Here is a 24,933-nt window from a genome sequence, read left to right on the forward strand (position 1 = left end):
CGTACTTTTTAAATAACCATAACTGTTTGGTTTGTTATAAACGTCAGAGATGTAGTTATGACACTGCATAAATTATTAAATTGTTTAGAAAAAAACATAATTACTTATTATATAAGTATGCAGTGTCATAGCTACATCTCTGACGTTTATAACAAACCAAACAGTTTAAAAATCGGTTGAAAATTGAGCAAGTTACGGTTATTTAAAAAGTACGCACCACTACAACACAATGTTATGGGTGAGCGAGCCGCCTGCAGCAAGATGGCCGCCATGTGGTGACGTTGACTCTGTTGGCCAAGACATCTAGTGTTTATATATGATATCTATGATCTGGACTAACTGGAATGAGACTGGACCAAGATGGCCGCCCCCTGCATTAAACATATTCCAGTGAAAAGCAGGAAGGCGTTGGACAAAGACATGTGTCCCGACAGGAAGAGCAAGTCAGAATGTCTCCACTTCAAAGCTGCGTGTTTTCAAAGGGCTTCTTCCAAATCTCTTTTGAACACGTCCATCGTTCTTCTGCAGGATAGAAGTGTTTATGTTCCAGTGGGGGGGGGGGGGGGGTTAAAAATGTCTCAGAGTTTGTTATTTCTTTTGCCCCTCTGTTGTTTCATGTGGCCGCTGAGAGGCCGAAAGCCAAAAGCATCTTCTCTGGGTCGAGTGTAGCCGAGCCAGCGACCAGGTGCTGCCTCCGAGGTTTAGATGACAAGTGGATTCAAAGACAACAAAGACTTGTGTGGCTGAATGAGAAGAGACCACGGTGTGCAGGTGTCTGAGACCTGAACCTCTTCAGTCCGGTTCCCCTGCTGCTGCCTGGACGCAGGCTTTGTTCCCTCATTCAAAAGCTCAATCTGCCGTCGATACACAGACGTGTTGTAAAAAACTAAACTGCAGCGACAGCTTGTTAACTCAGGATTTAAAGGTTGTTTCCACGTGTCTGAAATTAGCTGAATAAAGTCAGCGTTTTGCTTTAAGAGATTTAATGTCAAACAGGCTGCAGCATGTTTATGATGAGACACTGTTAGTCATTAATTATTGTTTAATGAAAACTCAAACACCAGGTGACACACAGTGGATAATCATAACTTTCATAATAGCTCAAAGCAAAGTTGTGGATCTATGAATATGTTCCACTGTAATTCTCATTGACACATTGACACTAATAGTGTCTCCAGTACTTTTCTGGTTCCGGTGACCCTGAGGTGAAAGTCCGGGACTCGGCGCTGAAGTGGCGTGGAGATGATGATGAAACCTCCCACGCCCTGCTGAGTCAGCCGGGTCGAATCCTACCGATCGAGCCGGGAAGACTCGAGACACGTTCAGACACGAGAGGGACGCTGTCGACAGAGAAGAGGGTTCTGATTAATGTGGCGTTTTGAAATATTTTCGATATTTTCCACGTGGTGTGACGGTGAACCCGCCTCCACAAGTGAGAGCAGAGAGGAAACGCTCCGGGGGGGTGATGATGGTTATTAGAGCAGATGTTTCCTCACAAGTTGATTAGACTCGGGTGAAAAACCAATCGCTGACAGGTCCGGCTCATCCTTCTGCACTGTTGTTGTTTACTCATTAAAACTATCGACCTGAATATTAGCAGAAATCGTCTCTTTTAACCAAATCTACCGATGACAGAAGATTCCAGATTCAAGATTTGTATTGTCAGATGCACAGAGATAACATGAAGCAGTCGCTGGCAATGAAATACTTGGCTCTCTTTAAGCAATGCTCAGTCATTTCAACCAAAAAAAAAAAATAGAAATAGTATAAAACAGAATAAAATAGAATATCAATAAAATAGAATATCAAAAATTTAAAAAAGAAAATAATATATATATACATATTTGTATATCTCAATATATATCTTTACAGATGAGGAGAAAAATAAAACAACAATAGTTCAATTTGTGCAGTAGTGCAAATATTTAAATATTCCAATATACAGAGGTGATTTCTACAGGTTTTCAGTCTAAATCCTCCTGAAACAAACTGCAGGTTTACACTTCCCTTCTCTCAGGGAAGAGACATGTCTGACTCATGACGTGAGAAAGTGATATTTATTCAAAGCTTTGACCTCCTGCTGTAGACTAGAGGTCGTTGTGGGATCTCTCGGGTCACTCGGTGTCACACAGTAAACACACTGAACAGGTAGAGGCTCTGACTTCCTGTCTGTGAGCTTGTGTAGTTTAGTAGTGTATATATTTTGATCTTTCTTTTTTATTGTTGCTTCAGCACTGTTATTTAAATTCTGTTTTTCTCTTTTTGCTGTAACAAGTGAATTTCCCCGTTGTGTGGATAAATAAAGAAATCTAATCTAATTGTTGCCTTTAGGTTTCTCACAACTCATGAAGCCGCCTCCATGTGTTCGATATATATTCCCTCTCGAGCAAGATGAGATTCCAAGTCTCTCCCGACACGGATCCACCCTGCAGCTGCTCACCAGATCCACCTCCACAGGCCTTCTAATTATCTGCAGAGCAGCTGAGCCGGACCCAGAGAGACAGAACTAGAACTCTCTGAAGTCTCCAGGGTTTAAATGTGGGAAAGTGACGTGTCTCCGTTCGTCGATTTGTAATTTGTCTGAACGTCTCTTGATCTGCCCGACGGCCTGGTGAGAGGTTCCATCCTCTTGTGTCTTCTCTCTTTGTGCCGGATGTTTCCTGATCTCTGACAACAGGAGCAGGACGCAGCCGATGAGCAGCTGCTTCCTGTCGAGTGTCCAGTCAACACCTCTGCTCTCTGACACCAGAGTGTGCCGAGACACCTGACCTCTGACCCCTCCTCACAATGGCCCTGTTAATAATTCAAACCGACCAGGTGTGTTGTGTTGTGTTGTCGCCTGGGTTGTGAGCTGTAAGTGCAGAGTGACTCGTGGTGAGTGTCTTGTTTGAGGAGGTTGGCAGCTTTCCATTCATGTTATTCTACACTAATGAATCCTCTCTGGCAACGAGACCACGGTGAACGTTTGAAAAGAGCGAGTTCCTGAGCAGAGAGGAAACTGTCCCGGCCTGAACTCCCTCTCACACACCAGGAGAACATACAACCACACTCTTACTTTTCTGACCATTTCTAAATTGAGTCTGGGCCCCAAAATATATTCCGACCACAGAGCCGCTGAGCTAATGTTGAAGTCGTCATCGGCAACAAAATGAGGCGAAGCCGCGAGAAGCCGGCGAGGGCGGAGACGCTCGTTAAGACTCGATGCTGCGGTCAGAGCCAAGTCCTGGAGGAAGATTCCAAAACAGGGTTTCTGTTGTTTTCCATGTTCGAGTCAAATCAGCTCTTTTTAAACATGTTTCTGACGAAGCATTTCTGTAATTGCTACATCAGGATAATACGGTTCTTCTGGAGCCTCTCGGCAAACGTCTTGTTCACGCGGTTGCTTTTGTTCTTCTCGTTATGTTTCCCTTGTTTCCTGATGATTCTCTGCTGCTTCTAATGCAGATACTTTCTCACAAGACGATTAGACTCAGGTGAAAAAACAAAAGCCGACAGGTCTGGTTCATACTTCTGCACTATTGTTGTTTACTCATTAAAACGATCGACCTGAATATGAGCAGAAATCGTCTCTTTTAACCAAATCTACTGATGACAGAAGGGATTTCTACATGTTTTCAGTGTAAATCCTCCTGATAGAAAACAGGGTTTCTTTTGTTTTCCCATGTTCGAGTCAAATCAACTCTTTTAAACATGTTTCTGACGAAGCATTTCTGTAATTGCTACATCAGGATATATAATAAGGTTCTTCTGGAGGCTCTTGGCAAACGTCTTGTTCACGCGGTTGCTTTTGTTTTTCCTCGTTATGTTTCCCTTATTTCCTGATGATTCTCTGCTGCTTCTAATGCAGATACTTCCTCACAAGTCGATTAGACTCAGGTGAAAAAACAAAAGCTGACAGGTCTGGTTCATACTTCTGCACTATTGTTGTTTACTCATTAAAACGATCGACCTGAATATGAGCAGGAATCGTCTCTTTTAACAAAATCTACCGTTTCAGTGTAAATCCTCCTGAAAGAAAACAGGGTTTCTTTTGTTTTCCCATGTTCAAGTCAAATCAGCTCTTTTATTCATGGTTCTGACGAAGCATTTCTTTAATTGCTACATCAGGATAATAAGGTTCTTCTGGAGCCTCTTGGCAAACGGCTTACTCACCAGGTTGCTTTTGTTTTTCCTCGTTATGTTTCCCTTGTTTCCTGATGATTCTCTGCTGCTTCTAATGCAGATACTTCCTCACAAGTGGATTAGACTCAGGTGAAAAAACAAAAGCTGTCAGGTCTGGTTCATACTTCTGCACTATTGTTGTTTACTCATTAAAACGATCGACCTGAATATGAGCAGAAATCGTCTCTTTTAACCAAATCTACTGATGACAGAAGGGATTTCTACATGTTTTCAGTGTAAATCCTCCTGATAGAAAACAGGGTTTCTTTTGTTTTCCCATGTTCGAGTCAAATCAACTCTTTTAAACATGTTTCTGACGAAGCATTTCTGTAATTGCTACATCAGGATATATAATAAGGTTCTTCTGGAGGCTCTTGGCAAACGTCTTGTTCACGCGGTTGCTTTTGTTTTTCCTCGTTATGTTTCCCTTATTTCCTGATGATTCTCTGCTGCTTCTAATGCAGATACTTCCTCACAAGTCGATTAGACTCAGGTGAAAAAACAAAAGCTGACAGGTCTGGTTCATACTTCTGCACTGTTGTTGTTTACTCATTAAAACGATCGACCTGAATATGAGCAGGAATCGTCTCTTTTAACAAAATCTACCGTTTCAGTGTAAATCCTCCTGAAAGAAAACAGGGTTTCTTTTGTTTTCCCATGTTCAAGTCAAATCAGCTCTTTTATTCATGGTTCTGACGAAGCATTTCTTTAATTGCTACATCAGGATAATAAGGTTCTTCTGGAGCCTCTTGGCAAACGGCTTGTTCACGCGGTTCCTTTTGTTTTTCCTCGTTATGTTTCCCTTGTTTCCTGATGATTCTCTGCTGCTTCTGATGCAGATACTTCCTCACAAGTGGATTAGACTCAGGTGAAAAAACAAAAGCTGTCAGGTCTGGTTCATACTTCTGCACTATTGTTGTTTACTCATTAAAACGATCGACCTGAATAGGAGCAGGAATCGTCTCTTTTAACCAAATCTACCAATGATAGAAGTGATTTCTACATATTTTCAGTGTAAACCCTCCTGAAAGAAAACAGAGTTTCTTTTGTTTTCAAATGTTCTTGTCAAATCAGCTCTTTTAAACATGTTTCTGACGAAGCATTTCTGTAATTGCTACATCAGGATAATGAGGTTCTTCTGGAGCCTCTTGGCAAACGGCTTGTTCACGCGGTTGCTTTTGTTTTTCTCGTTATGTTTCCTGAGCTCAGGTTCGCATACAGACGTTTTCTTGAGGGTGAGAACTTGAATGTCTGAGTCAGCTGCTCTGGACGTTTAATATCAGCTCAACCTGTGCTTTAGTTTAATAAACACCCCATAAAAGCAGCTTGATCCAGACTCTGTCAGTAAAGTCGACTCAGCATCTCCTCCCAGCGTCTGATTGGCTGCTGGGTCCCATGTGCTCCACATGTTCATGTGACAGCAATGAGTTACAGATCGTCCACAATAGAGCTTGTGTGTGCAGATTAACTGCTGTTGTGTGTGTGTGTTTATCGCTGTGTGTTGACGTGGTTTGAGTGTGATAACCAAAGTCATCCTTTCTCTCATCATCATCATCATCTTCATCATTAGTCGTCCTTGAAACTCCAACAATATATCATAGACTCTGAAAAGCTCGGAACACGCAGACACAGGTTTAATATCCCGAGACGGCTTCTCCCCTAAATCAAATTAAAAAGAATAAAACTCTAAACAATGACTCCTGACATGAGAGCAATTCATGGAGAGGAAGTTCCAACAGAAACAGACCCACAGCAGGTTTTAATAAAGAGGATGGATTATGAAAAAATGCCTGAGTATGTGGCTGCCTGCCTGGTGTCGGCCGGATGTGGCAGCAGAACTCCTGCCTGCCGCACACATGCTTCGGTTTAACCCTGAACAAGCTCACAGACGTGTTCCACATCCAGTCCAGCCTCAGAAACGCTGGAGTCTGGCTTCTCTGCGTCTGGGTAACAAGCCGAGTGGGTGTGATTAGCCTGGGATCGGGTTCTGTTGTTCCGCTGCCACATCAAGGAGCTGAAGAAGGGAGGAGGTCTTCAAATCCTGGTTTCTCTTCTGCATACTTTTCATTTTGCTCCCACCAGTGACTCTCATAAGCTGCTGAAGTCCAGAGGTTGTAGTGGTGGGGGGAAAAATCGATTCTGTTCAGTATCGCGATATTTTCGGCCCGCGACTATATCGATACTGTAGCACAAAGTATTGCAATATTTAAAAAAAAAAAAAAAGCATGACGAGGAGAGTTTCTCTCCTGATGCTCCATCCCCCCCGATCACTGAGCATGACGAAAAATATGTAAATAGTAATGTTTGAGTTACATTTAATAGTTGCTTAATACATTTAAAAAGTAGCTCAAGTTGCTTTAAAATAGTTCGTGAATTTGTGGAAAAGTTATTTTCTTTTCTGGACCTGCATCCCACTAGTGGTGGGGAAAAAAATCGATTCTGTTCAGTATCGCAATATTTTGCGCCCACGATTATATCGATACTGCAGCACAAAGTATTGCAAATATTTATTTACAATTATATATGTAACAGCCCCTGGCTGGCAAAGCATGACGAGGAGAGTTTCAGAGTTTAAAAGATACCTAGTGTGTCTGAGGAAAGGATGTTCTCCACTGCAGGAGATATAGTAACGTTCCAGAGGAACTTTAACATCTGAGCATGTTGATCAACTCCTTTTTCTGAACAAAAATGCCAATATTCCCAAATGATTTTAACATTTGGGGTCATGACCTTGCAGGTCTCAATCTGATTGAAGCTCTAGGTTCCTCTTATTTATATGATTGAGCTCAGCGTTCATGTGAGAGGTCTCCTATTCAGAAAATAATTACAAAGGTCCTGTGTCCTGAATGTTCAAGGACAAAGTTTTTGCACTTCAGTTAATGTGTAGAAGACAATGTTGTTCACAGAATTAAATGTGACATTTGAAGTGAGGTGAGCAGTCTTATTTTCCTCATTTTTTGTAATGCTTTTGAATAATATGGGGGACATGAATCGCAATAAATCGCAGAATCGAATCGCAATACTTGCAGTATCGCAATATATCGCAGAATCGCAATACTATTGAATCGTCACATTTTTGCCAATTCCCACCCCTAATAGGTGGGCCTGGAATCTTATAAAGTAAAATGCAGGAAGAAGTCTGGAAAATCAGACGCATGTATTTGTTTGTTATTTATCGTGTTTCTTTCTTTTCTGAATCTTGTGTAGAAATGAACCTGCCGACACTCTGGAAGGTTTGTGGGAGTGCAGCTGTTTTAAAGACTTGATGTTTGTTCATGGAGACGCTGACGTCTCTCAAGTCGGATCTTTACTTTGCTTCAGATTTCCACAAATGACATGTAGTGCAATGGAACCAATGTAGAGCTCTGACTTTCCACAGGGGAAGAAATCAATTTAATAACTTGTCATAACTGGTTGTAAAGGATCTTTATATCTTTATTTATAATCTTTTTACATGTGAGAGGAGTTTTGTCCTATAGACTGATTCCATTTCAGTTCACAGCACATTTTGTTTCTCCAATAATGTCGACTCACTAGCTTTCAGTTGACACGTCTCCTTTAGATAAGGTCAAAAGTCACAACTAAGGGATTTAATGAACCTTAGATTAGGATTAATTCAAAAGTACAGTTTCCAATCTCAAGTAGGAATGTGTGAGCAAAATAATTTTAAAGATGATTCTTACAGAAAAAATCCACAGATCTTTTGACAACTTGTGTTGTTGCCGTAGAATCTCCTCGTCTGGAACGTTAAACCACGTGAAACAAATTATAATAAATATTTGATCAGAGGTTTTACACGCAGGTATGATCGAATCCCCCTTTAGTATTTGATTTATGCTGTTTCTGTGCACCCTGGCTTCGCTGCAGATCTTTACCCAGAACCACACCCACCACCTGAACTCATTCCAATTGGAAAAACCGTCTCCACACTCTGATGTGAAAGAATCTCATGAATTCACGGCTTCAGCAGAAGCAGTTGAAGGTAGAAAGCCTCTGTGTCTCTGGGCGGAGAGGAGGAATGAAACATGTAATTAAGGGTTATTAAAGTCTGCAGATTTAATAAGGGGAGCTGAAGTGAAGGCAGCAGTTATTATGACAGAGGATGTGTATGTTATCTTCTGAGAAAAGGGTTCCAAGATGGGTTTTTGTGTCTTTTGTCGTGAGTTGTGCGACTTTAGCAAAACTTTAACGTTATTCCAAAAAAAGCCGACGATCATACAGACGTTTGCAAGATGGCTGCGCCCATGTCTCGGATATTCTGGTTAAATTTTTGTACAGTGGGAGGAAGAAGATTTGTTATATCCATCTTTAAAGTGCGTTTATAGACGCCGTCCTTCACTCGTAGCCACAACAGGCTCCACCCCCTCAGCTCCTCAGCCCTGTGTGGTCTCACCCGTCCCCACGGGTCACAGTGGAGCTGCACTATCAGTTGTGTTGTGTGCGTTAGCGGGAGCTTTTGCATGACTTGCACACATGAAGGTTAACGCAATGCTTTGTGAGTCACAGGGTTTTGCTTGAGATCACGTGTGCGTGTTTGTATTTTACTGTGAGAGTGTAGTGTAGCGTGTCGATACCGTGTGAGGGAGAGAAACGGGTTCATGCTGATGTGTGTGTGTGCACTCGAGTTTAATGATTGTCCTCTGTGTTTGTTTTGGTGTGTGTGTGTGTGTGTGTGTGTGTGTGTGTGTGTGTGTGTGTGTGTAAGAGGGACCAATGAGACTCTCCCAGACCTTTCCAAAAGTAAACACGTGGAGTTTATCAGTTCCCACAATCCCTTGCTCTAACTCCGTGTGACATTCAAATCTAAAAAAGCCTTCGGTATCGTCCCACGTTGACAAAGGTTCAAAGTTGATTTGCGTCGCACACTTTCCTCCACTCGACACTCACTGGTGTGTGCATTGTTTCTATTGTGTTGTCACTCAACGTCACCACAGTGAAGTGTGTTGAATACCTTCAGCTTCTTTTTTACCTTTTACCCCCAAGGCCCCAAATTCTGCTGCTGGTTTTTGCAAAAGCTGAAGATAACAGCTGGAACATGTGGAGGTTCCAACAGTTATCATTTGTCTGACAAACAGTCAGAGTCTTTGCTCTGCCGCACTTTAATTGTGTGTCTGTCTGTGCGCTGGCTGATACGTTCAGACGCACACAAACGTTAATCATGTGAAGTGAGACTCGCTTTAACCTTGATCGTAAAACACACTTCTCCTTCCTGAAAGTTAATGGTTAATAGAACCAGTCGTCCATGTGCTTATCTGCCTGAGGCCAAACAAAGGGACGGATACACACGTCTGCAGCACACAGCACAACAACGGAAGAACAACACAACCCGGACGGAGAACGTCTGGTCACAGGGATGCAGGAACTCAGATTGAATCCTCTCTGATCGCTGCACCTTTCTGAAATCACCTGACCCTTTCTGAAGAGGTTCGAAGGGGTCATAGGTCACGCAACACAACGAGTCACAATCACAGCTGCACTCAAACAGTCAAGATCAAATAAAAACGCCTCTCGAACATCAGATAAACGCTGTGTCACGAGCGGCTTGGGATCCGTTGTTCACCTTTGTCCCTTAAAGCAGGGGATTACTCTTGAATATCGTGAAAAATATCTAAAATAAGAAAAATATGTCTAAAATAATACAAAGGTGCTGGTGATCATGAGGTTAAACTTTATTAGGCCTCAATCGTTTGTGTGATATTGTATGATTATCATTTGTGACATATTCTGCATTACTTTGTCATCTTCCCTCTTCAGTTGTAGCCCCAGTTTATGTTGATTGTTATTTATCAGCGTTACTTTAACGTTCTCTCAACATGTCAGATACATGTCTGTACATTTAAGTCATGAACATTATATATTGATGTTCATATGGTTCTGAGATGCAGTACAACTACAAACTGCATTTTAATTTTGTTTTCAGTTCTTAAGCACTGAAAATCAACTGTTTTTGTTGTTTTTTCACAGATTTTTCTAGATTTGTTTGAGGATTTTAAATAAAACCAACGTGGAAAACCAAATATTCAAACTTCCTTAGGCACGCGTAGATTACTTTCTAGTCAGGAGGGTCCCTGGGACAAAACCAGTTGAAGACCCCTGACTTAGAGTATCAAGACGAACTGACTACATGACATGTGTTACTGTGTGTAGTACAGCTGCCTGATGTGTGAGTGGCGATGGCGTGATGATGAGCATGAGGCGCTTGTACAAACAAGACGGAGACGGCGTGTTCCAGTCGACTGACCGAGGGGAACCTGCTGTTCTGCAGGTGGGGGGAGGGGGAGGAGTAAAGGGGGGCAGGGTCTAGTTTTAAAGGAATCATTTGAATTCACAGCATCAGAATCATTTGAGAAACAAACCGGCTGAAAACTGTGAATCATGTCAGAGATTTGAACCAACTTTGGGTTTTTATAATATTGTTGCTGTTATTGTAGTAATTAAATTAAACTTTGAGTTTCAACTTTTCTAATATCAGCAGTTTAAGTTCCTGTTTGTCATCAAACGTTTTTCTATAGCCGATCCTGAGTCAGATCATCTTTAAGCAGGAACCTGTCTTCTGTGCACTGACCAGCAGGGGGCGACTCCACTGGTAGTTTCTATAGAAGTTTATAGAAAGTGACTCTTCTTCTCACTTTATAACGTCAGTAACATTCAGGAGTTTCTGTCTCAGTCTCTAGTTTCAAGTTTTCTTCAAACAGCTGATGTTCATTTAGTGAATTATGAATTCATAAAGCACCAGATGTGTTGGGTGGGGGGTTCCACAGTGTGATTGACAGCTGGTACCGTCCAATGAGTGCAGCTGGCAGGTGTAGGTGGGTGTGTCCTCAAGCTCTCAATCAGGCTCCACCCCCAACACTGACAAACCAATGGGTGACATCACGTTGGGTTGACACACCCCCTCACCTTTTAAATGAGAAGGTGAATGTGAATATTTCGACTTCTGGTCATAACTGTCGACCTTTTAAATTATCTACATTCTGCATCTCACTGTTTCACCCCCCCGCTGGGCTCAGTCCCATATATGGTAGATGTTGGAAATCTGTAGGCAAAGTTATGGGTTTCTATTTATACTGAATATAATATTGTTTCACATTAAATCCTCGGCAGAGACATTTAGAGTTCAGTGGTGACCAGATGAAATCCAGATGGTAGAAAACAGCTGGAGTGTGATGTACAGTAGATTCAAACTACCAACCCTCATCCTCCAGAGGAACATACCACGGTGGTGCAGAGTCACAGCTTCAGTGTTCGCCCCCCCCCACCCCCCCCCCCCCCCCCCCCCCTTGTTGAAGGCCCTGACAGAGACGATGGCTGTGGTTCCAACACACAAGACTCTGTTTGTTACGGCAGAGGAAGTGGGATCTCTCCAACCAGACAGCTGCTCATTCCCGACCCCGGCAGCGTACGAACGCTCGCAGCAACGCAGATCCTGGTTGATACCAGCCCCCCGACGGCGTCCCGCAGTGAGAGCATGAGCCGAACATGTCGAGGTTACCGACGGGCAAATACACGCCGGACACGGGTCGCTGCCTCGGCTGCACCGAAGCATTCTGGGAGGGAGGAGGAGTCAGGATTGAGAAAGTCCAGAATTGATTATCTCTCTGAACAAAAGAGTAAAGACATTATACAACTTGAGATCTGAAGCCGAGTATGAATATGACATGTTAACGAATAACAATCAGGATCATTTGATGCTGATTTCAATCCAGCGTCCGGCGCCTGGTTCACCTCACGACGCAGGAAGCTGCTCTGGAACCCTCTTGTCTCTCTTATTATGATTTTTTACAACAACATGAAAGATGCCTTTTTAGCCTGGTTGGTTACCATAGTTCCAAATGGCCTTTGTGGAAAACGCCTAGACATGCCCTTAGGAAAAAATCTGTGAAATGTTAATTTTCTGTGGTATTGTTATCAAATTTGAACCTGGGCTAGTCAAGGCTTCATGCTCGGGTCCCATTGTGTTTCCCAGCTCATAAGTCCCAGCTAGAGTCATCTGCAGGCATCTGTTTAACAACAAATATTCAGGCGGAAATAAAAACCTTCTACTTCACTGTGTTCCAACTGCTATTACTCAATGTCAGTAGCACTTAGACTGATTCTGACTGTTGGGGGGGGAAGGTTCAGAATGTTACCTTTCAAAAGAGACCAAGATCATGCATGTTCTCCAAATGGTTCAAGAACAGCTTTCAATTTACTTTCGGTGCTCCTCAGACAGGCGTTTGAGGCGAATCTCACCCGCTGCTTAAGAGGCTACCACTACTTTTAAAAGGGAAATATTGTATCAACATTATCAATGCGTTCATACACAACACTGTTAACTCTGAAACATAAAATTGCTCGGCTTACTATGATTATTAAATAAATCGCTTTGTAAAGTTCAACTAACATTGATAAACTTTACCTCAATACTTAGTTTATAGAGACTAAACATTAAATTGTAAGTCTTGAAAAGAGTGGAGTGGAGGGCAAGGTCACATGTTTTATGGATTTATTATTAGTGCGGCCCGACGCTTGTTCCATGTCAAAATATTTCCTAGAACCTGCCGCTGCCCTCAGAACGTGTCTGCTGCCACAACAGAGAAACTAAAACATCAGGTCACAGCGGAGACACAGTGTGGGTTTGCAGCTGGACCTGGATCCACAGCTCCAGGTCCCAGGAGGATCTGCTCAGTGTCTCTCTGCTTGTGTGTTGACGTGAACACGGCTGAGGTCCAGCTGCCTTCATGTCAGTGGGATGGCAGAGAGTCGTGTGAACACGTGTTTCTTTCCTCCCATATCCACAAAGTTGTTGGTGTTGTGTTGTGACGTCTGCTTCTAGAATATTGTTGCATTAATTCAAACGAAGGTCGATGAAAATGTGTTAATCTCAGAAGTTCATTAGGTGGTTTGCAGCCCATCTTAAGGGACTTTAAGACTTGAGGAACATTAATAATTCAGGACTTTTCTCAGCCCAATCAGATGGAGTATGAAGTCTATGGAGTCTACCACGGCTGTTTGGAATTGGGTTTTGTTGCAACAGAAGTTTGGTCCTCGTCCTCTTTAGTTCATCGAGATCTTTGATGTTCAGGGTTCAGGCACAGAGCCCGACTGTAGACTTGGGCTAGTAGCTGTGTGTGTGTCTGTGTGTGTGTGTGTATGTGTGTGTGTGTGTGTGTGTGTGTGTGCAAGGGGCGGATGGAAGGAAAGTAGATAGTGTGCCACTGTCTTGAGGCGGGGGGGAGCGGCACACGCTTCCCACAAAGAACACGGATCTGTGTGTGTTTACATGTGTCGTGTTCTTTGGTGGTGACAGAGCCTTGAGAAGTGTGTCAATTGGGGGGGGGGACCCTCTCTGCCCTCCTCCACCCAAACTTGATGCAAACATCAGATTCCTCCGGGGGTGCAGGTCAGGAATGTGCACGTGGTCTCAGCTGGTGAACAGCACACGCACACTTCTCTTTGTGTAGTTACAATGAGACGTCTTCTTTTGTTTGTTTCCTTTTCTGTCTCATCAAAGAGATGCTCGTCCACAGGCGTCCACATGAAACGCTTCCTACACGTCTGTGGACTTCCTGTCTGTATCGAGACGCTCTACATGTTGTCGTTTTTAATATTTCTATTTAAATTTTCTAGATCAAAAAAGTTTAAAGTTCCTCAGACAAAGTAAAAAATATTTGTTCTGTGAGCAGGTCGGGATCAGTGGCTCTGTGATCCACTGCTGACACTGCACACGAGAGCTTTACTGTGTGTGTGTGTGTGTGTCTGTGTGTGTGTGTGTGTGTGTGTGTGTGTGTGTTTATCCATTCATGCATCACCCCCCCCCCCCAGCCAGGTGCCCCTCTCCACCACACTATGGTAGAAACGAGAGGCCTGTGGGTCAAAGGTCGCTGGTATCCCACAGAGCACGGCGTTTGTTTTTCCCATTAGCGTTAGCCTGTCACGCTAATGAGCAGCGGCACATGTGGCTTCACGATCAGAGGAGGGCGTCGCTCAGTCCTCAGGGCTCCTCCCACTTTCCTGTGAACTCGTGCATCACAGTCAGAACTTTTTCGGTCATGTGATCACATTCAAAGAGAAATATTTAACTAAACTGAGACGGAAACTTTCCAACGTGTCGTCGAGACTCTCTCCGGGTCCTCTGCTGCGTCGCCATGGAAACAGCGGTGATAAAACCCCCAGCTGCTCGTCGGGGGGGAACCAGTGTGTGACCAGGAGCAGTAAACTTCACAGGTCATCAGGATTAATGTGAGCATGCAGGTTTACTGGCTGCAGGTAGAGACCTCGGAAACCCGAGACCCTCCTACTGGGGGGGGGGAAGGTCGTTGCCGTGGGAACGGATCCTTATGGAGATGAATATGTCTTCTTGTCAGAGCTTGTGCGATTAGCAAAGAACTTAATACAACGTTACACAACCTGAAAGGACATGAACACAACAATGTTGTCTAACAGATCGCACAAGAAAAGAAAGTTCACTGAACTTCCTTTTGTTTCCAGACGATTTATTAGAGGTAAATTACACCGTTTCACAAATGACACAAACAAAGAGTTCTACAGAAGTTCACGTCAGGGGCAGAATGGAAACGTTATTATCAAATACATTCTTTACTTCAAGTATAAAGAAGCATTTAATGGAAGTTTACAAGTACCTGAACAAGTACTTTAGACTCTAGGATGTCTGTAGACACTCGTGTGTTGACTGTCAGGTTTAGTTTTCAGAATCAGAATCAGAATCAGAATCAGAATCAGAATCAGAAAGGATTTATTGCCAAGTAGGTTTACACCCACCTGGAATTTTTTTTGGTAAATAGGTGCATACATTTAACATAAAAACACAATAAGTACTTCACATACTTTCATTACATTATATTTAGCTGACACTTTTGTCCAGAGCAACTTAGGGTTCAGTATCTTGCCAAGGACACTTCGGCTTGCAGATGGGCGAGAGTGGGGATTGAACCGGCAACCTTCTTGTTGGAGAACGCCCACTCTACCCCCTAGGCCACACCGCCACACATAATGAATAAATAGCTGTATATAAAACAAAAAAATATATATATACATAGATATAAGAAGTTAAATAAAGAGTAAAGCGCAGAACAGGAGAGAAATGTGGATGTGCAATATGCAATATACTGTTATGTTATGTGTGTTAATGTAACACAGAATTGAGGCGTGGGTGCGGGATAAGACTCCAAGTCAGGTGGGGGTCCCGGTCAGGTGGGGGTCCCGGTCAGGGTCCGGCCCGAGCTGCACTCCAGTGCACGGCCATGTTTCCATAAGGGCGTGAATGTGATGATGTCACACGTGAACACAGGAAGTGGTTTGTGAAGCGATCAGTTTAACGGTGGCTCAGCAGGTGAAAGTGAAAAGTCCTGATGTTCAAACCGGTTTGAGAGATCTCGTGAATCCTCTTCCTTCTGGTTTACTGTGTTTTCACGATGCTGGTTTTTCAGATTGCTTCACCCTCCTCATCCCAGTGTGTGTTTGTGTTAACGTGATATCTAACGAGCCTTGTTTCTCTCTTCCTGTGCAGGGCGACCGGGTGTGGCTCCGGGAGGACGAGCAGTACCAGCCCAGCACCGTGTCCTCCTGCTCCGGGGGGGTGGTCGCCTTCGCCACAGACTACGGCCAGGTGAGGGTCACTCGAGGTCACATCGGGTGTCTGTTCTCTTAGTATATTTGCCAGAGGTGTAAAAAGTACTGAAATATTGTACTCAAGTAAAATTACCTTTACTTTGATGAAATTTTACTTAAGTACAAGTAAAAGTACCCATCTAAAAATCTACTCAAGTAAAAGTAAAAAGTAATTCATTTAAAATGTACTTTAAGTAAAAGTTACTTAGTTACTTCCAACAACTTGATTGGGGTCACTCCTATACAGTGCAAAAAAAGGACAAGGGGTCATAAATCCAATCCAACAAAGTTATTTTTAATTAAAGGAGAATCTTTACAAATATAAGTGCAATGAAACATTAAACATGTCAAACATTAAACATTTAACATGTCAACACAACATTTAAGAACTTTTGGGAGGACATGTCAAGTTCAGTTCATTTCATAGTTTTAAGGTGGAAAGTGAGAATGAAAGACTTAACTTGTTTTTTGGAGAAAACTTTATCCATCCATATGTATCAATCTATTCATACTCTGCACACAAAAGGCACAACAAATCAAAGTTTTTATACATTTATTTTGAAATGGTTTCTTTTATTTTGAAAAGGCACTTCCTGAAAAAAACCGGAAAAGATCGCTACTGCCTTTTTACTCAGTAACGGATGTAATTTCCAATGTAGCGAAGTACAATACTTCAGTCAAAATCTACTTAAGTAAAAGTAAAATTAACCATTTCCAAAACCACTCAAAAAATTACACAAAAAAACGACTCAATTACAGTAACTTGAGTAAATGTAATTCGTTACTTTACACCTCTGATATTTGCACATGCAGGAAATTGCCTCGGTGTGGTTGGTGCACTGTACATAAATAACACTCAGACATTAAACAACAATATAAAACAACAATATATACAGTAAGAGAGTTATGGGCACGTGCAGTGACCGGGACTTCAAAACAAAAGAAGTGGATGAATGTTCAGAGACTTGAGATGTCTCTCTCTCTCCTCTCTCCTGTAGATGTGACCATGTGTCCATTGTCCACTTGTCTAGTTGTCTTTTAAAGGATCGAATCATCTGAACAAGTTCAACCTGTGGAGTCCACACAAATTTTCATTCACAAGGAAAACAGCTGTGTGTGTGTCGTTGTGTGTAAAAGATCAACTGAGGTTAAACTAAGTTAACCTCTTAGTAAACTGAACAGTTGCATATATTGGAAATTGCCACTGTACATAAAAACAAAAAACAGCAATATATACATGCACACACTCTTCCTGCAGTTTGACCTCAGGGATTCTCTCTCTCTCTACAGCATCATTCACACCTGAGTATCAAACTCGTGGATTTGAGCTCGTATACATTGTCCTGCTCGTTGTTTTCGTAAACCTCCAGGAGAGCAGAGGCTCAGAGAGGTCTACTCATAATTTAGGATCAGCTCACGATGGAGTAAATCCTCTAATCCCCATATGCTTCTGCAAGATTCTGCTTTGATCCACGTGTTGTCAAAACAGCCGAAGGAGGAGGCCAGGGACATATGGAGCAGGGGTCACCGGGGACTTATGTATTTAACTTGGTTATTAAGAACTATACAAACTCTTCTGGAGGTTCTCTGAGACACAAGATATCGTATTGAAGTGAACTCACTCACTGGATTTGTTTTGTATGTGAAGCTTTTCTGTGACTCTGAATTAAAGTGAAACCAAGAAGGGACAGGGTCACTGAGGTGGACTAATTATTAATTACATGTCCTCAGAGGTTTTCATTTGTCAACTGAATCTCAGCTTTCTGACAAAGTGATTTCACAGAACCTGTTTAGTCTGAGTTTCCCCTGCAGGTGGATTTCATCATAGATATATATATAAGGCTAGATGTCTCGGCCAACACTGTATACTTATTAATAATTATGTTATTTTCAAAAAATTGAAAAATGTATGCATCTCTGACGTTTATAACAAACCAAACCGTTTAAGAATCGGTTGAAAATTGAGTAAGTTATGGTTATTTAAAAAGTACGTACCACTACAACACAATGTTATGGGTGGGCGAGCCGCCTGTAGCAAGATGGCCGCCATGTGCGGACGTTCGACTGCGTTGGCCGGCAACGCGGACGAGACATCTAGCCTTATATGTATATCTATGGATTTCATCCTCTGCTCTTATCCTGTTTTAGTTTAAAAACGTGGATGAGCAGAAACAGAGATGTTTGGAAGCGATGACGTGGACGCTCTCTCCTGATTGGTTCCTGTTAGCCTCCTCGGATTAGTCAGGTTCCTGTCACATGACCTCATTCATGAAGAAACAATCAGCCTCATCTTCTGGTGAAGGACACAACATAGAGGATCAATTACAAGTGTAACTGACCCGGTGTCTTTGCTCACAGCTGCTGTTCAGTTTGTGGGTTCTCATGTTCACCTGCACGTGCGTGAGAGGTCATGTGATACGTGTCTTCAGGACGGGGATTAAAAACTGATTCGTAGCCAAAACTCTGAGATGGTTTTAGTTTAGTTTGAAAACTGTGAGGCCAGAAGAGCATGGAGGTGTCTGTGTGGATTTCCTCTGCGGCCTCCTCCTGTGCCGACAGCTTTAACAAAGACTTCCTGTGTGAGAGCGGCTGCCGGAGGACGAGGTGTGAATGTGAGCGCTGAAGGATTTAGGCTCATGTTGAGCAGGCGTATTGTCCTGGAGATTTACAGGCAGATTAAGACATTCTTATCACCGGGCTCCGACTCGCTCAGAGACTCCATCACTGAAGCTAATGAGCCTCTGCACCACAGTTCACCCACTGGATCCTCCGGGAGGTGCTGAGCTGATCCACCTCCGGGTGAAGGGTTGTGGTTCCAGCCACACGGAGATTCTTCTCTGGCTGTGACCACCTGGGTCCGACTCCACTTCTACGAGCACCAGGAGGTCGAGACTGGAGCCGCTTGAGTCCACTAGTGAGATGTGTCTCGGACTCAAGGTCTCCTGCAGGACATCTCAGAGTCCATCAGCTCCCATCTGAGAAGAGATGAGTCTCTGGAGGCAACAGCCAAACACTTAAAGGAGACATATTATACCCATTTTACCGCAGTTGATATGGTTCCTTGGGTTCTTAATGAAATGTCTGGAACATATTTTGGTCAAAATACCACAAGGATCATTTAAAACAGCCCCTTTCTACCCTGTCTAAAACAACCCTCCTCAGATTGACCTGTTTTGTTAGCTCGCTAGCGTTAGCCTGCAAGCTAACGGAGCCGATGAGATGATGGTGGGGGTGGTCCAAAGCCATGTAGGGAGACTCCCTACATGGGCATGGTTGGAAAATGACGTACACATCGGTCGTATTCCCATTCGACGCATTATAGCGTATCATTTCTGACAGATAGGAACTACAAAGAGTTTTTGGGACGGTAGACATGCCAGATACCCACATTAACGTATAGAAGCACTACAAAAGTGGAATTTTCATAATATGTCCCCTTTAAACCATTAAATCCCTGGAGTTTGGTGGGTCCGGATCTTTCTGGTTAAAAAAGGAAGCAAAACAGGATCTAACCAAAACCTCTCGGGTCTTAGAAACCAGGTCCTGAAACCTCCAGTGATCCAGGAATCCACTGTTTGACTTTTCCTCCAGGTTTATTTATGGTTTAACTTCTATTACATTATCATAATAATTGTGTGACAGGTCTTTTATTTTCTAAGGATTATGATTATTATTATATCATGAATAGTTCTTGCATGTGAGCTGTCGGGGGGGTCGGCGGGTTCCTCTTGTCTTGCTCAGGTTTCAGGCTCCTCCTCCCGATCTGACTGCAGGACAAAGCAGCCGGAGATAAATGGTGATTCAAAGTGCAGCTGTTGCTTTTGATGATGAAGATGAGGATGCAAGGGGGGGGGGCGGGCGCTGGGTTACCTGGTGGACTGTCTGACAGAGAGTGGGGGGGCGGCGAGGGGGCGAGGGGGGGGCGAGGAGGCATAATTAAGAGTTTCTTTCCCAAGTGATCACTGGCTGGAGAGTCAGAGTCGTTATGAAATGTGTTTGAAGTGAAACTGCAACTGAACCCAAATGTAGACAAACAGAGATGCAGGTTGAAAACAAAGCTCAGCATAAAGGGAAGAAACACACACACACACACACACAGACACACACACACACAGACACACACAGATAAAGATAATAATCTGACAAATTCAGTGTCACATTCAAAGACAACTGTCAAATGTACGTAGAAGTCAGGGCTGCACAATATGAACATGAAGTTTATCACGATAAAACAGTAAATATGGATAAATATCACAGTAAAAAAGACTTAAACACACGTCGAGTGACAAACATTCTACATTAGGACTTAAGTGTCACTTTAAAAATCTGAAATAACTGATGAGCTGCCTCGGTCACATTGTTATTTCTCTTAAAGTTCTTTATTGTCTTTATGGTTCATAAATGATGTGTTGTTGATACAATGCATTAATAAACATCCGCTTATAGTGAGTCTTCCTTATGTTGATGTTGTTTTCTCTCCCGGCTCTAATGTAAATAATTAAAATGATTGACGGCTACAGTGCACGAGTTTCATTATGAGAGTTCCTCAGTTGCTCACTTCACGTTCCTCAGGATCATCTCATCGCCTCCAGCTCGATGAGAACTCACTTTTCTGATCCGCTCAAGTAAGAACAACAGACTTCATCCCGGCTGATCCCGGAACAGCGGCTGTTGTACAGTGGTCACGACCCCCCCCCCCCCCCCCCCCCTCCTGTGCAGCGCTGTCCCAGGGCTTTGTTTCTCAGGGATTTACTCGCGTTAGCATCTGTCGCTCGGCTTAGCGCCCGGAGCCCGGCGCTTTGTTCCTGAGGCGTGGACCCTCCTCATCGCCGCCAGGACAACTGGGCCAATTAGAAACCTAATGAGTCTCCACTGTACCAGACTGAGGAGATCTACTGTCAAAACCTCAAGGCTGCATAGGGGGCGCTCATGAGACCTGCATCTCTTCAGAATCAGAATCAGAATCAGAATCCTTTAATAGTCCCACAGTGGGGAGATTTTAGGGTTTTACAGCAGCAGCGCAGGCACAGCTCAACAAGAGCAAAAGAAAGAGCAAAACAACATAGTAAGAAACAAAAACAACAATGAGCAAAAAGAAAAAAGTAAACAGTAAATAAGCAAATAAATAGTCAGTAGTAGAACAACTAAACAATACAATTAAATCATTAAATAATTAAATAAAATAATTAAATAAATTCAATTGCACATTAATCCTTAAGGGAATAAAAAAGAACGCTTGCTGACTTGCTACTTTCCCCTCTAACTTTATAATATTGTATTTTACAATTAAATGTAGATAGCCTGTTATATATTTAAAGACCAATGTCGTCTGTATGAATATGAGAATGAGAGAACAAGGAAATGTTTTGGACAATCTGAAGTGGTACATAGCTGTTAATATTTAGGTGAGATAATATATAATAATTGTTAATTGTTGATTCTCTTGTTGATTAAATCATAAATACTGACGTCTGTAAATACACACTTAAATATATTTCCCATATTATAACACTCATTCATCACATCAATTAAAAACCTAATGAGTCTCCACAGGGAGAAGATCTACTGTCAAAACCTGAAGGCTGCATAGGGGGCGCTCATGAGACCTACATCTCTTAAGGGAATAAAAAAGAACTTCAATGCTACTTTCCCCTCTAACTTTATAATATTGTATTTTAAAATGAAATATTAGATAGCCTGTTATATATTTGAAGACCAATGTCGTCTGTATGAATATGAGAATGAGAGAACAAGGAAATGTTTTGGACAATCTGAAGTGGTACATAGCTGTTAATATTGAGGTGAGATAATATATAGTAATTGTTGATTTTCAATCATAAATACTGACGTCTGTAAATACACTCTTGTATATTTTTCCCATATTATAAAACTCATTCTTGCCAAAAGTGCCTTTTGAGTACTTAATCAGAATCAGAATCAGAAGTATTTTATTGCCAAGTACGTTTACACATACAAGGAATTTGCTCTGGTTATTGGTGCAAACAATGAACATAGAAACATAAAAACGCAATAAATACAACATACATAGGAGAGCAATAAAAAATAGGAAACCAGTATATATTTACTCACCGTTTACTTCTTATTAACTCACTTTTTACCATTATTTATACAAATTAACATTTATTTTGACATAAACATTTCTGAATAAAAATATATAAAAGATAATGCTTTATGTACAAATGTAGAAACAAGTGGTCGCGGTGCCTGAGGGAATCCAAAGTGTCGGCCATCTTTATTGACACTGTGGTTTCCAGTGTTTGAGGAGCAGGTCGACAGGTGAAGGTGTGTTTACCGACTTCAGGGCAGATTGAACTTGTTCAACTGTTGAATGCAAACAGTGTTTAACTCTGAACAGGTCTAACAAGTCACTTATCTCCTGGATGTAACTGTCTCCTCTGCTCAGTCTGAAGGTTTCACTCACAGAGATCATCATGAACTCTGGATAGTTTAGGTTTTTATAGTTTTGAGCTCAGTAGTTTTCTCTAAATCCATCAGAACCCGGTGGTCACAGAAAAAGACCACCGATCACATTTCACGTTATGATTGTTTCTGTGACATTCAGTTTCCCCCTGAAGCGTCACTGAGGCAGGAATGTGAGAAATGAGGCCTGGCAGGATGCTGGGGGGGGGGCGGGGGGGCTTTGGAGGTTAATATGCATGTGTGTGGGAGGGAGAGGGGGGGTTGGGGTGGGGGGGTCAGATGTGAGTGACTTCCCAGTCAGACACTGGCTTCCTTCAGGAATAGTCGCCCCTGACTGGATTGGTCACGGCAGGTCAGCGACCAACCGACCAATCAGAGTTCAGCGTGTTGATCACATTCTGAGACGTGTGGTCGATGATCACAGATTAATTTTACTCTTGTTCAGAGTCACAATGTAAAAAGAATCCAAAACATATCTGGAAATATTAAAATGTGTAAAAATCTGAAGAACAAGAGGAATCGGCCTGTTGCAGGTTTTTGTTTCCAGTTTCTTTCCGTCTTTACTTCCAACAAAAGAAAAATCACAGATCAACCAAATGATGTCACTGACTCGTATCTATATCTTTATTTATATTTTACTGTTTGCCTTCTAGAATGTGACTCAGTAGATTTTCTCCAATAGTCCTCTCATTTAAATCCATGAGATTCACGTTTTTATTTGGATCTGCAACCAAAGTGCACACACACATAAATATCAGTTCCCTTAAAGTAGACACAACATCAGACACTCACCAGGACGTAGATTCAGTTATCATCGGTTTGGACTCGTCACTTTGGGAGAAGCAGATAAAACTGTTTTGTCTTGAAAAGCTTTTTCGACCTTGTCCTCCGACACTCGAGCAGCCGAACCTTCCTCCAGCCCAGGGCCACGTTCAATCTGCACAAAGAAAACTGAAATATGAGAAGGAGGAGGAAAGTACATGTTCAAACTGTACAAACACAAAACGGAAAGGGTTGAACATACATCTCCAAAAAGGAAATAATTAGATGAGATTAGATTAGATTGAACTTTATTGCACAGTTCAAGTACGTATACAACAAAATCTAACCAGAAGTGCAAAAAAAGGCAGTAAAAGTGCAGAGTATTGTGCATATTAAAGTGAAAATGTAAATAAATAAGATCTGTACAGTATTGAGAGGAATTGTATGATATAAGCACGATGAATACACTATGAGCAGGATAAAAATATAAATATATATAAATATGAATACACTATAGGCGCTATAATACAGTCGTAAAAAAAGTAACAGTCAGTGCAAATGTACAAATGTGGAATTGAGGCGATTAACGTCTGAACTCTGGATCATAATTCTTCTACTTTTTACCCACATAACTAACTGTGTCCCTCTTGTGTTTGTGCCGCAGGTGTTCACCTACAAGCAGAATGCGCTCAGCAGGCAGAAGGTGCAGCCCATGCACCCCAGCAGCGTCGGGGGGGTGGAGGACATGGCCACGCTGCAGGACCTCCACGACGGAGCCATCATGCACAACCTGCTCCTGCGCTACCGGCAGAGACACATCTACGTACGTACACAACACACACTTCAACACAACAGCAGCCGAGAGATAAGCACACCGGGGTGAAGCAGTTTGCAATTTAGCTTATCTGGTTCTGCTTTAAAAAATCAAGACGATCGCTGAACAAGGAATGATTCAGAGTCGAGTCGGGAGGAAGATCTGAGAAGAGACAGGAGGAAGATCTGAGAAGAGACAGGAGCTGTGACGTCCGTCTGCCGTCAGAATCAGAATCAGAATTATTTTTATTTGCCAAGTATATTTGCACATACAGGAAAGTGCCTTGGTGTTAGGGTTAGGGTTAGCCCTAACCCTAACTGCTGCTTCCACCTCCGATCACCACGACTGCTGCAATTAACAAATCAGGCACCTGACCTAAGTCCCGCCTCTGAATGCAGTCAAGTGTGAAGTATGTTAATATAAAGTATTTACATATAAAGGGTCATACTATGGTAAATAAAACAACCATTTGTGCAATGTAGATGAAAAACCCTAGGGAAACATCACTAGTATTATTTATAATTTATAAATGTATATATATATATATATATATATATATATATATATATACATAAAACAACACTCAGACATTAAACAACAATATAAATATAAAACAACAATATATACAGTAAGAGAGTTATGGGCACGTGCAGTGACCGGGACTTAAAAACAAAAACGGAAAAGAACCTCCTGCCTTTTTACTCAGTAACGGATGTAATTTCCAATGTAGCGAAGTACAATACTTCAGTCAAAATCTACTTAAGTAAAAGTAAAATTAACCATTTCCAAAACTACTCAAAAAATTACAAAGTACACAAAAAAACGACTCAATTACAGTAACTTGAGTAAATGTAATTCGTTACTTTACACCTCTGATATTTGCACATGCAGGAAATTGCCTTGGTGTGGTCGGTGCACTGTACATAAATAACAATCAGACATTAAACAACAATATAAAACAACAATATATACAGTAAGAGAGTTATGGGCACGTGCAGTGACCGGGACTTCAAAACAAAAGAAGTTGATGAATGTTCAGAGACTTGAGATGTCTCTCTCTCTCCTCAACACCCAGTGGAAGCATGTTGGACACGTGGACATGTGACCATGTGTCCATTGTCCACTTGTCTAGTGTTCTTTTACAG

The 24,933-nt window shown here is 42.2% G+C and overlaps 1 protein-coding gene across 1 annotated transcript in view; it reads left to right on the forward strand.

Annotated features, from left to right (window-relative positions):
* The window catches only part of myo10 (myosin X), an 83,790-nt gene that overhangs the window by 15,977 nt on the left and 42,880 nt on the right, over positions 1 to 24,933 (forward strand). Inside the window, exons 2-3 of the mRNA XM_061083585.1 lie at positions 15,671 to 15,769; positions 23,639 to 23,797. Of these exons, the coding sequence (XP_060939568.1) occupies positions 15,671 to 15,769; positions 23,639 to 23,797 (258 nt within the window). The remainder of the gene's footprint in view (positions 1 to 15,670; positions 15,770 to 23,638; positions 23,798 to 24,933) is intronic.

This window comes from Limanda limanda, chromosome 13 (assembly GCF_963576545.1).
Source record: "Limanda limanda chromosome 13, fLimLim1.1, whole genome shotgun sequence".
In the NCBI taxonomy this organism is placed as follows: domain Eukaryota; kingdom Metazoa; phylum Chordata; class Actinopteri; order Pleuronectiformes; family Pleuronectidae; genus Limanda; species Limanda limanda.